This window comes from Leucopleurus acutus (assembly GCF_964270905.1).
Source record: "Leucopleurus acutus genome assembly, chromosome: 3".
Lineage (NCBI taxonomy): Eukaryota > Metazoa > Chordata > Mammalia > Artiodactyla > Delphinidae > Leucopleurus > Leucopleurus acutus.
The window spans coordinates 120,891,878-120,915,215 of NC_139145.1; the positions used below are offsets into that span (position 1 = coordinate 120,891,878).

The 23,338-nt window shown below is 37.6% G+C and overlaps 1 protein-coding gene across 2 annotated transcripts in view; it reads left to right on the top strand.

Moving 5' to 3' along the window:
• CCDC125 (coiled-coil domain containing 125) overlaps positions 1-22,072 on the top strand; it is a 32,293-nt gene extending 10,221 nt beyond the window's left edge. Inside the window, exons 3-12 of one of the 2 annotated variants that reach the window (XM_082836907.1) lie at positions 351-412; positions 1,858-1,944; positions 2,895-2,972; positions 3,640-3,725; positions 7,461-7,543; positions 11,831-11,946; positions 14,328-14,435; positions 15,551-15,725; positions 19,319-19,449; positions 20,291-22,072. In XM_082836907.1, the coding sequence (XP_082693033.1) occupies positions 351-412; positions 1,858-1,944; positions 2,895-2,972; positions 3,640-3,725; positions 7,461-7,543; positions 11,831-11,946; positions 14,328-14,435; positions 15,551-15,725; positions 19,319-19,449; positions 20,291-20,599 (1,235 nt within the window). In that variant the 3' untranslated portion in view covers positions 20,600-22,072. The remainder of the gene's footprint in view (positions 1-350; positions 413-1,857; positions 1,945-2,894; positions 2,973-3,639; positions 3,726-7,460; positions 7,544-11,830; positions 11,947-14,327; positions 14,436-15,550; positions 15,726-19,318; positions 19,450-20,290) is intronic. The other variant, XM_082836908.1, reaches the window with a different exon arrangement.
• Positions 22,073-23,338: the final 1,266 nt, after the last annotated feature.

The following is a 23,338-nucleotide window of genomic DNA, read 5'->3' on the forward strand; positions in this document are numbered from 1 at the left end:
GGTTATTTCTTAGATATTCATATCACGATATTGATCAGGCTTAAGCCAAACACCAAAATTTATTTACTTTACTCACCAACATTCATTAATACTGTGTTTGGATATAGTAAGTAACCAATTCATTAACAACAGTTTTATTTTAGAGTCCTTTTTTTTTTTAAGAGTCTTTCGATTCAAAAGTATGTGTCTTTTCATTTGTGGAATGTTCTAAGCTATCTGTTTTTATCGTCATTGGTTTATTACAGTTATTTTCTTGTTTCAATTTAGGGAAAGGCTGTATTTGATATTTTGTAAACAAATGTCCCATATTTAACTAGCTAAAGAAAATATTTAATTTTTTTTCCCTCTAGTAGATTCTAATTCAGAGTTGTCAAATGTGGAATTAAGGCAACGTCTTCAGGAAACTTTAGAGGTAGGTCCTCTGGCTAACATACAAATTCTCATGTGAATAAAGTCCACTGATAGATATCTTGTGTAAGTATTACTAACATGGTATGGAAGTCAACTGTTGGCTTTCCAGATATTCTATAAATATGCCCTCCTGTTCTCCTTTCCAACTTATTTCTCTAATCTCCTCCTGGAGAAAATAATCACTCCCTTCCATCTGTCTTCCCAGTATGTGTGACTTGAAATAACCTGACTTAATTGAACCTCTTTGAAGTCAGAGGACTAGAAAGTACCCCAGGGGGTCTGAGGAGACCATCCATCTTGCTGGGAGTTGGAGTTTCTATGAGGGTGCTTGTCCTTTCAGGAACAGAAAGCCCGTCTTAGTGTGCATTTGGTTTTTTTGTTTGTTTTTTTGGGTTTTGTTTTGGCCGTAGCATGTGGGATGTTAGTTTCCTGACCAGAGGTCAAACCTCAGGCCCCCTGCAGTGGACACATGGGGTCTTAACTGCTGGACCGCCACGGAACTCCCTTACTGTGCCTTTGTATCTCTTCTGGTGACCGCTACTCTACTGGTTTCCTAGGGCTGCCCTGACAAACTGGTGTCTTAAAAGAGCAGATCGCGGCTTCCCTGGTGGCGCAGTGGTTGGGAGTCCGCCTGCCGATGCAGGGGACACGGGTTCGTGCTCTGGTCCGGGAAGATCCCACATGCCGCGGAGCAGCTGGGCCTGTGAGCCATGGCCACTGAGCCTGTGCGACCGGAGCCTCTGCTCTGCAACGGGAGAGGCCACAACAGTGAGAGGCCCGCGTACCGCAAAAAAAAAAAAAAAAAAAAAAAAAAAAGAGCAGATCGATTCTCTCTCAGCTATGGCGGCTAGAGGTCTGAAATCAAGATGTGGGTGGGCCATGTTCCCTCTGAAGGGTCTAGAGGAGAATCCTTTACAACCTCCTAGCTTCTGGCGGTTGCCGCCAACAACCTTTGGCTTGTAGCTGCGTCACACCAGTCATTGGATTGAGGCCTACTCTAATCTCGTATGACATTAATTACATCTGCAAAGACCCTATTTCCAAATAAGGTCGAATTTATGGTACCAGGGGTTAGGACTTGAGCATATCTTTTGGGATGGGGGGCACGGTTCTACCTATAATAGCTACTGTAGCCTGTGTAGCGGATCATGTTCTTATTTTATGTGGTCTAAAGTTTTTCTCCAAATTATTAACTGTGTGTGTGGCCTAGATGGGTAAAAGCAAAAGATTTGGGCTTTTAGTCATAACTGGCACCTGACAGCGAGCATCTCAGTTTTAGCCTCTCTGGTCCACTTATAAAGCCTGGAGGAATTTCCAACCTCATTTTGTAAGGTCAGAGCACTTTGAGTCAAAGTGAATGTTGAGCTTAAATGTAGACTGTCTAAATTGATCATTTGGGGTTGCGTATCTCACAGATAGGAAGACTAATTGTATTTTTCTCCTCAGGAGGTAGAAATTTTGAAAACTGAACTTGAGGCATCTCAAAGACATCTTGAAGGTAAAGAGGAAGCATTGAGAATTCTTCAAAGCAATGTAAGAAGTTACTTTTACACTTTCATCAGGTACACATTCCAATGATAGGTAGTATGGTTTTATCTTTTATTTTTTTAATTTAATTTAATTTTTATATTTTTGGCCATGCTGCACAGCTTGCCGGATCTCAGTTCCCCAAGCAGGGATTGAACCCAGGCCATGGCAGTAAAAGTGCCGAATCCTGAACACTAGACCACCAGGGAACTCCCTGGTTATAGCTTTTAAAATAAAAGCATCAGTGTTTAATATAGTTTTTTTTTTGAGCTATAGATTTTTAAAACAGCTTTATTAAGATATAACTTAACGTCATGAATTTCACTTGTTTTAAGCAATTTATTTTTACTAAACTTAGAATTGTGTAACTATCATCACAACTTAATTTAGAACATTTCCATCACCCCAAAAAAGGAACCTCTTACCCATTAGCAGTTATTCCCATTCCCATCCCCAGCCACCACTAATCTACTTTCTGCTTTATAGCTTTGCCTTTTCTATTTCATAAATAGAACCATACAGTATATGTCTAGATTCTTTTGCCTCTTGATTCTTATAGTTAGCGTATTTTGAAGGTTCATGCATGTTGTAGCATGTGTCAGTGCTTTCTTCCTTTTTTATTGCCAGATAATATTCCATTATATAGATATGCCACATTTTGTTTATCCATTTACCAGTTGATGGGTATTTTGGGCTATTATGAATAATGCTGCTATGAATGTTCATGTACATGTCCTTGTGTGCGAAATCCATTCATTCATTCTCACGTTCATTGGGAAAGAACCAAACCAAGATCTTCTGACTTTTGAACTATCAAACTCTATACAGAAGGTCTCTGTGGGAATCTCATCTCAAGGTACTTTTCTACTGTCTTAAAATAAAAATGTGAACTTCACCTTGCATATAAGGGTGATTGGAAATTTAATTTATACTGTTACAATCTTTATTTTTCTTAGGCAATATTTGGCAAAGCCACAAGTCATACCCAGGCAGTGCTTCAAAAAACTGTGGAACAAAAGAGATCCTTGGAGAAGGTATTTGACCACATATAGTGTATAGTGTAGACTTGTTCAATTCAATAAGCTTTCAAATAGAATTCCCTTAAAAATCACCGTACCAGTGGATATGTCATTTGTGCATACCCTCTGCTAGGTGTACTTCAACTTCATACAGTCCCTTCCCTTTTGGAGCTTATAATCCAAAACAGATTGTCACATGGGCTAAGCCTGCCAAATCGACACTTCCTGTTTTTCTTCTTTTCCTATTTTTCTTCTTCTGCTTGCCCTGCAGAGCCTGCCTCTTTCTGACCGTCTCATCTTCACTAAAAAGGCAGTTAAGAAACACCCTAGATGGTCATCTTCCTATTCCTGTTTTACTCTCCCTTGGTGGGAGTGTCCTGGGCTCAGACTTCCAGGAGTATATGTTGGGGTCTGCATGGGTTGGGGACAATGAGAAATCTAGGTTCAGGCCAACAAATTTGAAGTGTTCCCTATAATAAGTAAGCTTCAGCAAAGCTTTTTGAGTGCTAAAGAGGCGTGTCATATGTGTTTATAAACATCATAGACTCTTTTTGAGCAGTAATTAGTTTTTTGTCTTTAACCTATTTCTATGAAGTGACTAAATCATTTATTCCAGATATTCAAAAGTCATGAAATGATTTATTTGTAGTAATTTCCTTGAAAGTGCTATTTTTTTCTATAGGAAATAAATGCCTTGCAGTGGGAAATAGAATTTGATCGCAATAGATTTAAAAATATAGAGGAATCTTGGATCCAAAGATATGACAGGTTTGTATATTATTATTCCATAATTTTTCTTCGGAAATTTTTAAACTGTGTATAATTCAAATGTAGCTTAGGCTTTCTTCTTTTTTGAGCACACTAAGTATAAAATTCAGGGAATTCCCTGGTTGTCCAGTGGTTAGGACTTGGTGCTTTCATTGCCATGGCCTGGGTTCAATCCCTGGTCGGGGAACTAAGATACTGCAAGCCACGTGGCACAGCCAAAAAAAAATAAAATAAAATAAGATTCATATTGCTTACCCACTTACCAGTTCCATATTTTACTGTTACTGTTAATTTTCTTTCTTTAAAAACTAGTATAAACTGTATATTAAAATACAGTTTAAGAGCCATGTTTCCCAAGTTATTTTAGCCTTGCATTGTTTTTTCAAAGTCTTTTGAGCAACTCTTGTATTAGTGTGAATTTATTTAATAACTTTGACCTTATGAATATGCTATAATTTAATCACTGAGAAATTGATTTGGTATCTGGGGTTATAGATGGCTTTAGTACCTAAGTTTAAAATTTATTACTTCTTAACTCTTAATTTGAGATAATTGAAGACTTACAGAACAGTTGTAAGAATAGAACAACTCCTATATATCTTTCACCGAGATTCTCCAAATTTTCTCTTTATCACATTTACTTTATCATTCTTTTTTCCTTTCTTTCGCTCTCTTTGTAGTTAAATACATAAATATAGAGGTAATATTTTCTGAACCATTGTGCATATATAGGGTCCCATTACTCTAAATACTTCAGTTTGTTTTTTTTTTAAAAAGGGACGTTCTCGTTTATAACATAATTTAGTTATAAAAATCAAGACCTTAACCCAATACTATTATTTAATGTGCCAACTATATTACCAACTATCTTAATAATGTTATATTATTCTTTATATTACCAACTATCTTAACAATGTTCTTAGAGCAAAAGAGAAAAAACAATTTCCCCTGTTCAGGACCAGTCCAGAACCACATGTTGCATTTGGTTGTCATGTCTAAATTTTAGTCTCCTTTAATCTGAAACAGTTCTTCAGTGCTTATCTTTTATAACCTTTACAGTTTTTTGAGGCGGACAGGCCCATTATTTTATAGAATATCCTACAATGAGGGTATCTGATGCTTCTGGCTTGAATTGGGTTGTGCATTTTGGGCGATATTACCACTGAAGCAGTGTATTCTTAGTCCACCACATCAGGAGGCATGTGGTGCTGATTTGTCCTATTCCTAGGATGTGAATCTTGATCACTTGGTTAAGGTATGGCGTCTGCCCTCATTCTCCACTATTAAGTCACTGTTTTTCCCCTTGTAATTAATAAGCATCTTGTGGAGAGATACTTGAAAATTATGTAACTATACTGTGACTCAGCAGACTTTTCACCCACTCGTTTTTGTATCCACTGATATTCTACCTGAAGCAATTATTACTACAGCGTTGCCAAATGGTAATTTTCTAATTCCCTTCTTCCTTCTACATTTGTATGTTGGCATTTTACTGTAAAAAAGAGTTTTTCCTTCTCATTTGTTTGTTTATACCAATACGGATTCAAGGATTCTTGCATTATTCAGTGGGTTAAAAGCTATTACTACCCTAATTTCTTTTGATGCTTAAAATTTTCCAACTTCGGTCAGTGGGAGCCCCATCAGGCACAGGTGTTCCTGTGACTTTTTGACGTTTATTTTTCTTTGAGCACTTTCTTGCTTCCTGGTACAAGATATTCTAGGCCAGTATGCCTACAATATTAGGTATTTCTTCAAGGAGGAGCAGTTCCTTTTAATGGGGAATGGTGTTTAGAAATCAAGATCCGAGTGTGCTAGGTGTGCTCATTACTACTGAGGATTCACTGCGTGAAGTTCCTCTCAGAGGACAGAGCTGGAAAATACACAGATGCAGACACACATATATATACATCTATCTGTCTTTCTGTGTCATCGATTTATCATCTATCTACCTGTCTCTTTATCATTTATGTATGTATGTATCTGTCACATATCAATGAGATTATACTCATATCTCCAATTGCAGACCACCACCACAGGGTTCATCTTAGCCTTGCCCCTCTCTGCATTTGTAAGTCCCACAAGGAGACACCTGGCTCCAGTTACCCTGTATGTTTACTTATTTGTTCCATCATAGACTATACAGAAAGTAACTTTAGAATTGCTAATACATACCATTGTAAAATCAAACCCATTAACTAGACTTCCATATTTGTTTACAGTTTTGTTTTTAGCCTGAATTAAATTTAGCCTGAATTGTAATTAAAAACGGTCACCAGATCATCTGGTCTAATTTATAACTTTAAATAAAATACCTATTAAGACGTGATATTCCTAGGGAATATTACATGCTGTGCTTGGGACAGGCCTCGTATCATTAAAACGGTGGTCACGAAGTTAAAGTTTCTTAATTAAAAGTGAGATATGGTTCACATCACAAGAAAAAAAAAATTCTGTATCCATGTATGTGACGCATGTTGACTGTATTGTGGTGAACATTTTGTGATATGTACAGGTGTTGAGTCATTGTGTTGTACACCTGAACTAATATGTCAGTTATATCTAAAAAACAAGAAATGTAAATCTAAGACATTCCCTTTCCATGAATTACCTACAAATTAATAAAACCTGAAATCAGTTTCTCAAGCAATGTCTATAGCCCTTGAGGAATAAAGCACCTATTTTTTCCCCCTTTATAAATTTATTTATTTATTTACTTATTTTTGGCTGTGTTGGGTCTTCATTGCTGCGTGCAGGCCTTCTCTAGTTGCTGAGAGTGGGGACTATTCGTTGTGGTGCATGGGTTTCTCACTGCAGTGGCTTTTCTTGTTGCGGAGCATGGACTCTAGGTGTGCGGGCTTCAGTAGTTGTGGCATGTGGGCTCACTAGTTGTGGCACGTGGACTCAGTAGCTATGGCTTGTGGGCTTAGTTGCTCTGCGGCATGTGAGATCTTCCCAGACCAGGGCTCGAACCCATGTCCCCTGCATTGGCAGGCGGATTCTTAACCACTGCACCACCAGGGAAGTCCCGATGGTGGGCAATTTAGGAACTCTTGTAAGTAATTCCAATTTTCATTCAATAGATAAAGCTCCCTATGTATCTTTTTCTTAAATTGAGGTATGATTGACATATAACAGTGTATTAGTTTCAGATGTACAATATAATGATTTGATATTTGTATATGTTGCAAAATGATCATCACAATAAATCTAGTTAATATTCATTGATGTACATCATTACAGTTTTTTTCTTATGTTGAGAACTTTTAAGGTCTACTCTCTTAGGAGCTTTCAAATACTGTACAATAATTGTTAGCTACAGGCTTCATGCTGTACATTGCATCCCCAGGACTTATTTATTTTACAACTGGAAGTTTGTACCTCCCTATGTATCTTTTTATGCCAATTTTGGAAGGTGACCTAAGCATGTAGTTGGTGTTCAAATGGTTATTAACTTGATTGAAACTTTAGTAAAGAGAATGAATGTTCAAAATAGATGACTTAGAGGTATTTCTGGTTCTCATACTTTCTCAGCTAAGTATACAGAAGGGTTAAGAGTAAGTTCAAAGTCTAACCACACTCCTTTAAATTTTTATTTTATTACATATATAAATTCTAGACTGTTTTGATGTAAGAAAAATTATATTAGAGTTTTCGTGTTCTAATTATGGGATTAAATATTCTCATTCACCTACAAAGTGTTAATGTTTTAGTTACTTGGAGGGTACTCTTTTCCAGGCTAAATTGTGAAAATGCAGTCCTCAAAGAAACTTTGAAACTGAAAACAGAAGAAATTAAAATGCTCAAGTCTGAAAATACAAGTAAGTAGAGTGGTATTTTGATAATTCTTTAAAAATACTATGTTAAAAGATCAGTTTTATATAGAATGTCCTATGTTAAGAACAAAATATCAATAGACAAAGTGCTAATATTTTGAAGTAACATATTTTAAGGATAAAAGAGAAGAAATGCATCGGTTAGGTTTTTTTTTTAACATCTTTATTGGAGTATAATTGCTTTACAATGTTGTGTTCGTTTCTGCTGTATAACAAAGTGAATCAGCTATATGTATACATATATCCCCATATCCTCTCCCTCTTGCATCTCCCTCCCACCCTCCTTATCCCACCTCTCTAGGTGGTTGCAAAGCACCGAGCTGATCTCCCTGTGCTATGCAGCTGCTTCCCACTAGCTATCTGTTTTACATTTGGTAGTGTATATATGTCAGTGTTACTCTCTACTTCGTCCCAGCTTACCATTCCTACTCCCCGTGTCCTCTAGTCCCTTCTTTACGTCTGTGTCCTGTCCTGCCCCTAGGTTCATCAGAACTATTTTTTTTTTTTTTTAGATTCCATATATATGTGTTAGCATACGGTATATGTTTTTCTCTTTCTGACTTACTTCACTCTGTATGACAGACCCTAGGTCCATCCACCTCACTACAAATAACTCAGTTTCATTTCTTTTTATGGCTGAGTAATATTCCATTGTATATATGTGCCATATCTTTATCCATTCAACTGTCGATGGACACTTAGGTTGCTTCCATGTCCTGGCTGTTGTAAATAGAGCTGCAATGTGGTACTGCAAAGTCATGTGGTACATGACTCTTTTTGAATTATGGTTTTCTCAGGGTATATGCCCAGTAGTGGGATTGCTGGGTCATCTGGTAGTTCTACTTTTAGTTTTTTAAGGAACCTCCATACGTTCTCCATAGTGGCTGTATCAATTTACATTCTCACCAACAGTGCAAAACGGTTCCCTTTTCTCTACACCCTCTTCAGCATTTATTGTTTGTAGATGTTTTGATGATGGCCATTCTGACTGGTGTGAGGTGATACCTCATTGTAGTTTTGATTTGCATTTCTCTAATGATTAGTGATGTTGAGCATCCTTTCATGTGTTTGTTGGCAATCTGTATATCTTCTTTGGAGAAACGTCTATCTAGGTCTTCTGCCCATTTTTGGATTCTTTTTTTTTTAATTTAATTAATTAATTAATTAATTAATTTGGCTGCGTTGCGTCTTCGTTGCAGTGCGCGGGCTTCTCACTTGCAGTGGCTTCTCCTGTTGCGGAGCACGGGCTCTAGGCGCCTGGGCTTCAGTAGTTGTGGCTCATGGGCTCTAGAGCACAGGCTCAGTAGTTGTGGTGCACGGGCTTAGTTGCTCCATGGCACGTGGGTCTTCCCGGCCCAGGGATCAAACCCGTGTCCTCTGCATTGGCAGGCGGATTCTTAACCACTGGGTTACCAGGGAAGTCCAGGTTGTTTGTTTTTTTGATATTGAGCTGCATGAGCTGCTTGTATATTTTTTTGGAGATTAATCCTTTGTCAGTTGCTTTGTTTTTACATATTTTCTCCCATTCTGAGGGTTGCCTTTTTGTCTTCTTTGTGGTTTCCTTTGCTGTGCAAAAGCTTTTAAGTTTCGTTAGGTCCCATTTGTTTATTTTGTTTTTGTTTTTGTGGTACGTGGGCCTCTCACTGTTGTGGCCTCTCCCGTTGCAGAGCACAGGCTCCGGACACGCAGGCTCAGCGGCCATGGCTCACGGGCCCAGCCGCTCTGCGGTATGTGGGACCTTCCCGGACCGGGGCGCGAACCCGTGTCCCCTGCATCGGCAGGCGGACTCTCAACCACTGCACCACCAGGGAAGCCCCCATTTGTTTATTTTTATTTCCATTTTTCTAGGAGGTGGGTCAAAAAGGATCTTGCTGTGATTTATGTCAGAGTGTTCTGCCTGTTTTCCTCTAAGAGTTTTATAGTGTCTGGCCTTACATTTAGGTCTTTAATCCATTTTGAGTTTATTTTTGTGTATGGTTTTAGGAAGTGTTCTAATTTCATCCTTTTACATGTACTTGTCCAGTTTTCCCAGCACCACTTATTGAAGAGGCTGTCTTTTCTCCATTGTATACTCTTGCCTCCTTATCAAAGATAAGGTGACCATAGGTGCATGGGTTTATCTCTGGGCTTTCTCTCTTGTTCCATTGATCTATATTTCTGTTTTTGTGCTAATACCATACTGTCTTGATTACTATAGCTTTGTAGTATAGTCTGAAGTCAGGGAGCCTCATTCCCCCAGCTCTGTTTTTGTTTCTCAAGATTGCTTTGGCTATTTGGGGTCTTTTGTGTTTCCATACAAATTCTGCAATTTTTTGTTCTAGTTCTGTGAAAAATGCCATTGTTAGTTTGTTAGGGACTGCATTGAATCTGTAGAGTGCTTTGGGTAGTATAGTCATTTTCACAGTGTTGATTCTTCCAATCCAAGAACATGGTATATCTCTGCATCTGTTTGTATCATCTTTAATTTCTTTCATCAGTGTCTTATAGTTTTCTGCATACACGTCTTTTGTCTCCTTAGGTAGGTTTATTCCTGGGTATTTTATTCTTTTTGTTGCAGTGGTAAATGGGAGTTATTCCTTAATTTCTCTTTCAGATTTTTCATCATTAGTGTATAGGAATGCAAGAGATTTCTGTGCATTACTTTTGTATCCTGCTACTCTACCAATTCATTGATTAGCTCTAGTAGTTTTCTGGTAGCACCTTTAGGATTCTCTATGTATAGTATCATGTCATCTGCAAACAGTGACAGTTTTACTTTTCTGACTTGGATTCCTTTTATTTCTTTTTCTTCTCTGATTGCTGTGGCTAAAACTTCCAAAACTATGTTGAATGATAGTGGTGAGAGTGGTCAACCTTGTCTTGTTCCTGATCTTAGAGGAAATGGTTTCAGTTTTTCACCATTGAGAACGATGTTGGCTGTGGGTTTGATCAGTTAGGTTTTCGAATTAAAAAAAAATTTGAGGTGAAATTCACCTAACTTAAACCATTTAAAAGTGAACAATTCATAACGCTTATAAACATCTAGTTCTAAAACATTTCCATGACTACAAAATAAAACCTTATACCCATTAAGCAATTTCTCCTGATTCTCCCTTTATCCTTTAGTTTTTATACTCAGTGTAAACAAAATGGTAGAGTACCTGATGTTTGAGGAACCTGAGTAGGTGTATGTTTATTGGGAATCTAGTAGGAAAAGTATAAAATTGTATAGTTATTCATAATTTTTTCTCATAAAAGTGTCTTCTGTGACTTTGTCACAAATACAAATATTTTTCAAAATATTATTTGACTCATTAAGGACTTGAAATTATATAGATGTATGTGTATATACACACACACACAGAGCATATCTTTTATATAATGAGTCACTATATGACAAAAGTTAATGAAAGAGTATTAATGTGGTACCAACTTTTTAGAAATCTTTTTTTTGGCCACACCATGTGGCATGTGGGATCTTAGTTCCCTGACCAGGGATCAAACCTGGGCCCCTGGCAGTGAGAGCCCGGAGCCCTAACCACTGGACCGCCAGGGAATTCCCAGCAGAAACTCTTTTGAAGTGGTGGCTTGAAAGGCATAAAATGAGTGCTCAGTCAGGTCATGGGCCCGAGAGCGGCACTTTACATAGTGTAGTAAGTGAACTGTGGCAATCCCCTGGGTGAGAACTGCACACACAGATATGCTTCTCCACACCAGTGATTTGAGCAGATAGTGATTTCCCCCATGTTAGGTTGGTGCCAGGACAGAAGTTGCTCATAACCACTACTCCTGTCCCTTCCTCCCTATCCTTCCACCCTATAAGAAGAGAGGGAAAGTTACTGTTATTCTGCTTTCCAGTAAGTAGCAGGACCCCTCTTGTTCTAAATATTTGCGTTGAGAGCCTCTTGTGAAAACTAACTAAAAGAAAAGTCTGATAGAGTTTGGAGAGCTGGTAGAGTTGACTTTAATACAATATATGAGATTTCATCATCTGATCGTCTCACAGTGTGGATAATTAGCCTTTGTATGTTCTCCTTTTGAAAATCCTACAAAGTTTCTTTGAGCAAATAAAGACCAGACTTCGGTTGCAAAATTATTTCCACATTAAAATTAACATTTTATCTAGTTTTAACTCTCTTGATACCCACTATTCTATCAAATTTTCTGGTTGGAGACAGATTTTGTGGGTAGTTGTATATCCCTTGCTTAGAAGAAGTATGTGGTGTTGGTTTAACTGGATTAGGTGAGGCTGGGGTTAGACCTCCTAACACTTTCTTACATGGCCCTTCCTAGTTTTGAATCAACAGTATTTGGAGGCCCTCGCCATGCTTGATATCAAACAGCAGAAGATGGCTCAGGAAAACACATGCCAGGACACAAGTGGCTTTACAGAGGTTTCAGGTCTTGAGGTAGGTAAGCAGGTATGAAAGTTTAGTAGGAGGGAAATTTTCCACTTCCATTTTCTTTCTGCTGTCGCCATCAGCTCCACTTCTAGGATAGAACCATACTTAGCAATTTGAGACCGAGGGTGAGAGAGGCCCAGGTCCACTCTTCAGCCGTGCTGGTACCATACCTTTCAGGCACAGCATTCTTGGACATTAGGGGATGTGCTAGCCACTTCCTGTCCCTTTTATTTCCTTTTTCTACAGCTTTAGCAGAAAGTATGTTAGTAGTATCTTCCCTGGGTAGAGGCTTACAGCATCAGAGTACTTTGCCACACATTTTTTAATCTGATCTTCGTAATGGTCTTTTGAGGGCTGCAAAGCAGGTATTATCCCCATTTTACAGAGGAGGAAACTCAGGCTCAGATAGTTTTGGTTACTTTCCCAAAGTGATGCAGTCACTCTGGGGTTGAACCAGGTCCAGGACAAAGATCTGCTGATGCATTGCTAATTGCTTGCTGAGGTGTGAAATGTCTTACAAATGTTCTGGGGACTCATGAGAAATAAGTGTACCAGTGGAGTGAGAAGGGGTAGCCATTCACTTATTATAGAATTTCAAATAAAGCAACTAGTACTAATAATAGCAAATATATAGTCCTTAGTAAGTGCCAGACACTGTTCTAAGTGATTCACATAGATTAACACATTTAATTCTCACAACTACCAAATAAGGTGAGTACAATTAAATCCCTGTTTTACAAATGAGGTAATTTTGGCACAGAAGGTTTAAGTGATTTGCCCAAAGTCAGAAAGCTACTAAGTGGTGGAGCTGGGATTTACACCCAGGTAGAGTTTTGAGTCTGTGCTTTTGATCACCATGCTCTACTGCGTGGGTGGAAAACTAGTGTAATAGCAAAAAAAAAGAAAAATAAAAGAAACTGAGCGGAGAGAAAGTTCAGAAAAAGCGTGCTTTATTATAATCTTGAGTAAGCTCTAAGTAACTTTATGGCAGGCAAGAACATGGGCCCTGAGCCAGTTGATGAAGGAGCACTGAGCTAAGGACATAGAATTAGGATGCAGAGGTCCTTGCAGAAACCTTGCATTTTTATATTGGCCCTACCCAGGTCTTAAGTTGCTTTTGGCAACTTTCGCAGGGACAATTATCAGGAGCGGGAAGTTGAAAAGGGAAGATACCAATCTGCCACATAGCCGCCATTTGTACACTTGAGTCAACTGAAAGCTCACTGTGTACTTCACAGTTAACATTAATGCAAGAAGGAATTTTCTGAAATAGCCTTTACACTAAGAGAGACCGTGGAATCTTCCTCTCTAAACAGTCTCTAAAATAAGATTCTGTTTTAAGCCAGTCCATGTGAAATTTATAGCAGCAGGAAGCTTAGACAATAATTTTGTAGTATGTTCCACATGAAACTTTAAAAGATATGGCACAGTATGTTACATAGACCGCCTCCATTAAATTGGAAGCTGTTGGAATATTTTGGGAAAGCAACTTGTGGTTAGTTGCCAAAATGGGTTTTTAAAAAAAAGTACAACAGGGCTTCCCTGGTGGCGCAGTGGTTGAGAGTCCGCCTGCCGATGCAGGGGACGCGGGTTCGTGCCCCGGTCCGGGAAAATCCCACATTGCCGTGGAGCGGCTGGGCCCGTGAGCCATGGCTGCTGAGCCTGTGCGTCCGGAGCCTGTGCTCCACAACGGGAGAGGCCACAACAGTGAGAGGCCCGCGTACTGCAAAAAAAAAAAAAAAGTACAACAGTTCTTACTTTTCTTCTGGCTACAGTGGTCAACCAGGAGTGACCCACATGGATTAGTTTCTTCATTGTGATCCAAAGACAGGTTTTGAAGGATCAGGGCTATATGCAATTCCAGAACAGTGGATGAGCCAAGAGATATATTAAGAATTTATTACATGATCATAGAACATTTTTTTAGGAGTGGCAGGATGATTGTTTTCCTTAGAATTCACTCATCATTTCTGAGCATGCATCTCTCCTGGCAGGACCTGACAGTAATGAATGCTGGGTAGCAAGGCCAAACCCAATCACAGGAAATCCATACTGTGGATGTTTAGATTTACTTCGTTAGGTCAAGTTCCTGCCAAGAACTCAGAAGTACAGGAAACTGGTACCAAGTGAAAGGTTTTGGAGCGTGAGCAGAAGGAATGCAGAATTCCTGTGTATTTTTGTTCCAAGTAATAACAGTCTCTCCTCATTTGTAAATTTCCCCTTGGGTCCTGAAATCATGGTCTCAGCTTCCTATTTTTGTTTTCCTTTGCAGTTTCTTTGAATTAGACGCTTGAATGAAATGTGCATGGGTTTGTGTGTGCGCCCCGTGTTTGTGTACGGCTGAACAACGTGACACTTAGTAACGGATAATTCTTTTGGATTTAAAGCTTGCAGTCCTGGGAGCCTGCCTTTGTCACGGTCCCAGAGGGAGCCCCTGTACCTGTGCCAGACTGGCAGCATCTACTCGGAAAATGCTCCTTCAGGTCAAACAGGAGGTATTGTGTTATCAAAACAGTAAAAGCTTTGGTTTTGCTTCTCCATTAACACAAAGTAGAATAAATGGAAGTATATGTAATAATTAGCTTAATTTGGTAGTCTTTGGCTGTGGAACTTATTCTTAGTTTTAAATGATAACATTAACATATAAACTGGATTTTATTTACATTACTTGGCACGATATTGCAGCCATGAAAAGTTGTTTGCCTGTGTTTTAGTTAATATTTCCTAAGTTCATATTTCTTTTGTCTATACATGGCCCTAAAATTACTAGATATTAGAGGAAAAGGCACACATGCTTAAAATCACCAGGATGTGCAACACCGATTAGCTGAGAGATAAACATGAAGCTTATTAGAAAAGCTGCAAGGTACAGTTGAAGGAACCTTTGTGCCAGCCAGACCTAGGTTTGAATCTCAGCTCCATCATTTTCCAGCTTTGTGGCTTTGGACGCGTATGTTAAATGGAGGCTAATAACTAGTTTGGAGGGTGGTTGTCAAAAATAAACACGGTAGACATATAATGTTTAGCACCGGGCCATGCCTGGCATTTAATCAAATGATAGCTGCCATTATAATTAGGCTTTCACAACAAATACAGTATGGACTGTAATTTTTAAAACGTTTTTATTGAAGGTTTGGAATTTAGTCTTCAGAGTATATATGAAAGCAAACAGCTAAGCATTAGCAATTCATCAGGAAAAGCATAAGATTACAAAGATCAGAGTCAGCTGTGGGAGGTATCTGAAAGATGGTATTCATAATTGTTTTCAGTGGTATTTTCTGGCATGGCCCAAGGCAGAACTGAAATGCAGCCGTTGGCATCCTCCCTTCTTCCTCGTTGGGCAGGACATACACGAGGCCCGTCTAGGGTAATGAGGTCTAAGAGTAGGATTACCAGGGAACTGACAGGCACAAGAGAAACTCCTGGTAATCTAGTTCAGAGTGGGCAGCTACTGCAGAAGAGAATGGCATGTAGTAATTAGATTAAGCGGATGCAATAGATCAAGGGCAGGCAGAAAACTCCTACTGCATTTGCTAATCTGACTCAGCATTCAGGAAAGAATTGTTCTGGTTTTGCCTCTAACACCTCTCAAACTTTCTTTCAAAACCAGTTGGAACTTATGCAGAAGAGTAAAGAAGAAGCCTACATAATGGCAGATGCATTCAGAATTGCATTTGAGCAACAATTAATGAGGAAAAATGACCAGGCACTAAGATTGACACAAATGGATAAAATGTGTAAGAAAGCAACAAAAGGGACAGATTGGAAGCACCTTAAAGATGATGGTAAATATGAATTATAATGGTAATAATCAGGTATAAGGTAATTTCAGTTGTTTTTGGTTATAATCGTAGTTGATTAAGCAGTTAATATGGTGAATATAATTGAAATTTCACATATAGTTATGATTTATCTAAAAATATAACAACCATGGGAAAAAAGGAGTCACTGGATGTTACTTACGCAGATGAAACCATAAAGTAACAGGAGAATCTCTTTTTTGGTAGAGATTTTTAGTGGAAAAAATTTATAATAAGAGCACTAGAACCCAACAGTGGAACCCAACATTAAATCTATCTATCTAATTAAACTTTATTGAAATGTGTGACTTTGGAAGGAGACATTGAGCAGTAGAGAAATAATCTTAAATTGGACAAATTAATAAAATATTCTTATAAAAAGTGAAACAGAAGTTAAGGTTTAGGTTTTGGTTCACAAGCCTATCAAAAGTTCATGGCCATTTTGGAGTCATTATGGTATTAGTGTAAACAAAATATACAAAAATGGCACGAGAGAATAAACTGCCATTGAAGTATGTAGACTGTCCAATATAAACAAAGTAGCTGTTATTTTTTAGAAATTTTAGTTTCTCTAAATGGTCAATCTCAATTTTCATTTGTAAGTATTATTCAGTAGGCTTCATATTGCTTCAATTTAAAATTCCAATTTGAAACCATTTATCAGTCAAGAAAGATTAAAGTGAAGTTTATTAAGAAGTGTAAATTTTTAGTATTCAAATTCTGACATGACCCTGTTTCTAAATCTTTTTTGACAAAATCCATAATCCTAGTTCCAGTATCTCTCATTTTCAGATGAATTTAGGACCAATAAGAATCTTACAGTATTAAAAATGAAACTTTTAATAGTAGATACCTAATTTTGTTTGAAATATCTCTTTTCAAACAGTGCATATTAGCATTAGTATAGGGGTCAAGTGTTGTGAATTTTAGCTTCATTAACTAAACTTTACCCACCTCTGCTGAAGTGTTAAGAAACAGCTTATAGGGATAATAAAAATAGAAGTAGTAAACAAGAACTGTGAAAGGAGGTGAAAGCAGATTATAAAAGCTATGTATTTAGTCAAGTGGAAGTCAGGGCAAAAGGGGGGAAATAATGTTCCTCCACTCTTGTTCGTTCTTAATCAGGCATTCCACATTGTACTGAAATTAACTTCTAGAGGTGTTTTCTGATATGAGACTGACAGAGGCCAGTGAGCAAATATAATGGCTAAGTCCTCAACAGTCACTTATAATAAAAAAAATAAATAGTATTTATATGGCTGTTTTCTATAATAATCCCTTGATAAAAGGTAAAGGTATAACCTTAATGTCAAGGTAAGTGATTTGCCAGGGAAATAAGCTAACATAGTCCAATGTACTTAGCCTTTGAGGAATTGGTGGAAAACATTAAGAATATCTAGTTCTACCGTGAACAACAAATGTGCAGGTGATCTTCCTCAAGTACCTCTTCTTTCAGTGAGGCCCTTGATAGGAGCTGGATTGCAAAATTTTCAAAGGTATACTCTCAGAGGGCAGCCTAGGTGTTTTTTGTGTTGTTAACTGAAGTCAAATCCCTTTGAAAATCTGATTTTGTTTTGATGGAAGGTAGAGAGAAGAGTAGGGAGAAAGAATAGAAGCGGTAGATTCATATTCAGTTCAGCACTTGTACTCATTTTATATTCCAGAATTCCTGCCTTTCTTAGCTTTTTACAGAATTCAGGAACTTCTCCATAGAAAATACGATTTGAGAGGTACAGCTCCCAATCTTTGCTTTCCGTTAAGGTACTGAGAGAGACTGGAAGCAGAATTTAAAATAATTAGTTTATCTCTGAAAAGCCTTTACAAGTCCATAAAAGGTTTAGTAGCTCTTTGTTTCTTAGTGACAAGACTCTGATTCATTTTAATATACTTCAGTAATCTGGTACAAGATGACTGTTACAGGTCATTTTCTTATTTGTGGTTACCACTGTGTTAACTTTTCTTCTTGATAAGGCTGCTTAGACAGGTTCTGAGAGATAGCTTATAAGCATGTTTCCTTTTTTTTAGATTGAAAATAGAGACAGATTCATCCACTCTCAGAACTGGTGAGCTGGTCACCTTGTCTGGCTTTTCCCCCTTGCCACAGCTGCTATTGAAGAAGGTCAGGTGTGAGGCCCAGTCACTGTGGTTTATCAGGATTGGGTGGAAAGGGAATTGTCCCTTTAGACTTTATCTGATCATTAGACCATTTGCACAGCATTCTAAAAACATTCTTGAAACTTTCTTTGTATAAATCTATAAATTTTGTATTTTCTGCTACAAATTGTATCCTTTCTATGGATGAAGAAGAATATCAGTGTACATATTCCAGGATGTGGACTTTTAAGCATTACGTCAGTAGCTGGGCTAGGTGCTTTCACAATTGTTTTTTTTTTAATTGTGATAAAATATGCATAAAACTTACCGTTCTTTTTTAAGTAGGTACATTTTTTTTAACATCTTTATTGGAGTATAATTGCTATACAATGGTGTGTTAGTTTCTGCTTTATAACAAAGTGAATCAGTTATACATATACATATGTCCCCATATCTCCTCCCTCTTGCGTCTCCCTCCCTCCCACCCTCCCTATCCCACCCCTCCAGGCGGTAACAAAGCACCAAGCTGATCTCCCTGTGCTATGCGGCTGCTTCCCACTAGCTATCTATTTTACGTTTGGTAGTGTATGTATGTCCATGCTTCTCTTTCACTTTGTCCCATCTTACCCTTCCCCCTCCCCATATCCTCAGGTCCCTTCTCTACATCTGCGTCTTTATTCCTGTCCTGCTCCTAGGTTCTTTAGAACCATTTTTTTTAAAACTTACCATTTTAACCATTTTTAAGTGACAAGAAGTCCATTCTCATTGTTGTATAATCATCACCACCATCCATCTCCAGAACTTTTTCATCTTCCCAAACAAACTCTGTATCCCCATTCAATACTAACTGCCCACTCCCTTCCCCCAGCCCGTGCTCTATTATTCAATGGCACAGCAACCCAACAATAGAGCATAGGTACTATTATTCTCATTCTGGAAGTGAGGATATGTAGCTCAGAGAACTTGTCCAACATGATACCATTAGGAAGTGGTTAAATGGGGATTCAAGTCCAGGTCTTTCTGGCTCTAAAGCAGAGTTTGCATGGTTCAGAGGCCACCTGTCTGCAGACATGTTTTGTTGGGAGTGAATAGTGTTCTCAAATATTGTGGGCAGGTGGCTAACCTTTACACTGGGAGATTTCACATGCAAATGTGGATTGCTGGCTCCTTTGGAAGACTGAGATTATCAGGTAGCACAGGCTGCATTCTCCCATGGGCAGCTGCTGAGCAATGAGAGTGGGAGGGCGCTGCTCTGGGTTCTCACACTGTGGCCTCTCACCTGCGTTTGCAATCCTGGCTCTAAAGTCTGCTTTTCCCACTGCACTGTGCTGCCTGACTCACTCGTGCTAGAGGTCACCTGAAGAGGACAAGGTCCTGGCTGATTTAGTAATGAATTAGCCTTGGTTCACACTTACCTCTTTGTCTGGAAGTACTTCAGTGAGTGTCTTTTTGTGTCTCAGCTGGATTTTCATGTTCCATTTTAGGGTTACCATCACAAAGGAGTAAGAAGACCTTAGGGCAGAAACTGTTGGGTATGCTCCCTTTGGAAAACAGTTCTAAGAGTACTGGTGACCAGCATGATCCTCAGGAAGTCTTTAAGATGCTAACAGATTTGGTTAGTATCTTTGCTTTTTGTTAGAGGCTGTGGATGAGCTTATCTTTTTCCTTCCTATTAATTCAACTCTTTATCGCTCTATACTTGACTTTTATGCTCTGTTCCCATTTCAGGTACCATTTTCCAGAATTATGATCTTCATCTCCTTAAACACCCCACACATGCTTCCCACTTCTCCCATCCATGTTCTTCCTGTGCAGCTTTAAAGCTCCACCTCTGAAAAGAGGAGGCTCCCTGTAATTAAGTCCAGGCATCTCCATCATCTGCAGTTACATATACAGTTCATGACAAGACTTATATATTCAGGAATTTTTAAAGTGTTCAACGAACTTCCTCATGCATTATATCCTTTAATCATCACCACAACCCTGAAATCGGTCCTGATATCCTCAATTTCATAGATGACTATACAAAGAAACTCATGTTATATGAACATACTTATCTATAGAAGAGTATTAAAGTTTATTTGCATATAAAAATATAAAAACAATTTTTATATAAATAACTTCAACATTCTTTCAGAGGTAAATACATGTTGGTATTATATATACATATATACACATATACACACATACCATGTAAATATATACTTCTTTCTTCTTTCTCTTCAGATGACTTAAAAATTTTTTCGATAGAAAGAACGCTGTTTTCTATTTTTCCTTTTTAAAAAAAATCCTCAATACCATGTAGCATAATGCTTAGGAATCAGTGGCTACCTAACTGATTTATTCATACTGACTGGCTTAGACTGGAGGTTGAACATTTTCATGAAATACTTCTGACTATAGCTCTGTACTCTGTGATATACTAACTGGTATGTTTTTAATTTCTGTGCATGCAGTTAAATGATAAAGAAGAAGCTTTGGCTCATCAAAGGAAAGTTAGTTACATGCTTGCTCGGGCTTTGGAAGACAGAGGCACCACCTCAAAAGAGAATAAAGAAAAAAATCCTATGAAAGACAATTCTCCATTAAAAAACCCCTGGCAGAAAACTTCAGAATTCCCCGTTTTACGTGATCCTGTACATTCAAGTGTTCAAATTTTTAATTCTGTGGGCTGCATTTGTTCAATTCAGCACTTTCAAACAGATCAATACTACACAAGAACTCTTAAAAGATCCTGTTCTTTGCCATCAAATATCATGCACTGAAGACAAACCAGTTGAAATTAGAACTGAGAGCTGTTTATATCGAGACTTTGAAAACGGACCATGTAAATGTTGCTACATCTTCAGAAGTTGTGTTTTCTGGGTATTCTAAATTTGGGGAAGCAGCTTAAATAAATGTTCTCTACAAGACATTTATTAGTATTCTGTGTTGACATATTTATAAATTATATTACTATATTTTTGAAATTTTCAGTATTTGCCAACATCTTAAAAAAAAAGAAATAGTGATTTTGAGAAGAAAATTAACTATTTAGGTTGACTTATAGGGATCTTTGGCTCAAGCAACAAGAGTGACTGTTACTTCTTGGAATACATTTATCTGGTTTTGTGTTTTTCTGGATTTTTCACTTGCCATATAAAGTTTAAAAATAATTTCCTTCACTTCAATAAAAAAGTTATTATGGTGGGACTTTGGCAGCAGTATTCAAAGTCATTGCTAGTTACCTATTTCATAGCTTCCTTTTTCATAGCTTCCTTTTTGTCAGAGTGGTGACATTCTGTAGCCAGATCTATGCAGAATTCTGGCATTTAGGCCACTCTGAATTAACTTCTTGGTTTTGATGCTGAATTTTAGGCCATTTAAAATTATTTTCTCTTTCTAGAAATATTACATAGTAATAATCTTTAATATCTTTTGGGAATATTACTATATAAATAGCATCACAATGATATCAAAGGAAGTGCATTACCTTGTCAGCAGTTATAAAACTTATCTAATCTCTAGTGAAAAGAAAAGATATTACTACTTAATTAGATAGCTAACAGTAGGATAATGTAACAATATAAACCATTTATAGTTGTGTTATAGGAACAGCACTGGTTGGCATTAATAATAATAAAAGCTGAAAAATTGGCAAATACATTTTGAAAAAAGGAATAATGAGGATCTACTGTTGCCAGATATTAAAATGTATTATCCTATCAACTATATTCCAATATAAAACAAAAATTAAATTAAAAAAAATGTCCTGATGGTAACACAAAGCTACGTTATTTAAAACAGTGTAACAGCAGGTCAATGAGAATCGGATAAAGACCATACACAGACCTAGTATATATAATAATTTAACATAAAAGGTAGGGAAAGGAAGGATCTGGGATTATTTAATAATACCAAAGTGGGAAGTGTAAAAAAAAAAAAATCACATTACAAAAACTAGAAAGAAGTATGTGTGTATATAAAACAAACTCAAATAAACTGATAAAATTTATATTCCAATTGATAAATGGACAAAGAATCTGAATCAGTCTCCTCAAGTAAAGGAAACAAAAGCAAAAATAAACAAATGGGACCTAATTAAACTTAAAAGCTTTTGCACAGCAAAGGAAACCAACAAAATGAAAAGACAACCTACTGAACAGGAGAAAATATTTGCAAGTGATATGATAAAGGATTAATGTCCAACATACATAAACAGCTCATACAACTCAACATCAAAAGAACAAACAACCCAATTAAAAATTGGGCAGAAGTCTTGAAAAGGTATTTTTCCAAAGAGGAAATGCAGATGGCCAACAGGCACATGTAAAGATGCTCAACATTGCTAATCATCAGGGAAATGCCAATCAAAACCACAATGAGACATCACCTCACACCTGTCAGAATGGTTGTCATCAAAAACACAAATAAATGTTAGCGAGGATGTGGAGAAAAGGGAAACCTTATACACTGTTGGTGGGAATGTAAACTGGTGCAGCCAATGTGGAAAACAGTATGAAGGTTTCTCAGAAAACTAAAAATAGAACTACCACATGATCCAACAATTCCACTCCTGGGTATATATCCAAAAAAACCCCAAATCATTGATTCATAAAGATACATGCACCTCAATGTTCACAGCAGCGTTATTCACAATTGCCAAGGTATGGAAGCAACCTAAGTGTCCATAAACAGATGATGGATAAAGAAGATGTTGTATCTATACATACAGTGGAATACTCCTCAGTCATAAAAAAGAACGAAATTTTGCCATTTGCAGCAACATGGATGGACTTGGAGGGCATTATGCTAAGTGAAATAAATCACAGAGACAAATACTGCATGATATCACTTATATGTAGAACCTAAAAAAATACAACAAACTGGTGAATTTAACAACAAAGCAGCAGACTCACAAATACAGAGAACAAACTAGTGGTTGCAGGGGGAGGGTTCATATAGGGGTGGGGAATGGGGGTACAAACTATAGGGTGTGAGACAGGCTCAAAGATGTATCCTACAACATGGGGAATACAGCTGATATGTTGTAATAGCTGAATGGAAAATACCTTTAAAAATTGTATTTAAAAAAAAAAACTGAACCAACAGTTCACAGAGGAGGGATTAGCAACACAGTAGAAATCAAAGAAAAGTAAATTAGAATGAGGTATCAAATTAGCAAAGACCCCAAACAGTATGAATGCTAGAGATGATGAAGTGAAATAGATTCTTACATAAAGGTTAACGAATGCATTCATTTGGGATACCGCATTCAATTTTTTCGCGTATATACTCAGAAGTGAAGCTGCTGGATCATATGGTAATTCCATTTTAAATTTTTTGAGGAAACACCACAGTTTCCCACAGCTGCTGGCACTGTTTTTATACATTCCCACCAATAGTTTACAAGGGTCCCAATTTCTCCACATGCTCGCTGACACTTGTTATTTTCTGGGTTTTTTGGTAGTAGTCATCCTAATAGGTACAAGGTGATAATCTCTCTGTGGTTTTGACTTGCATTT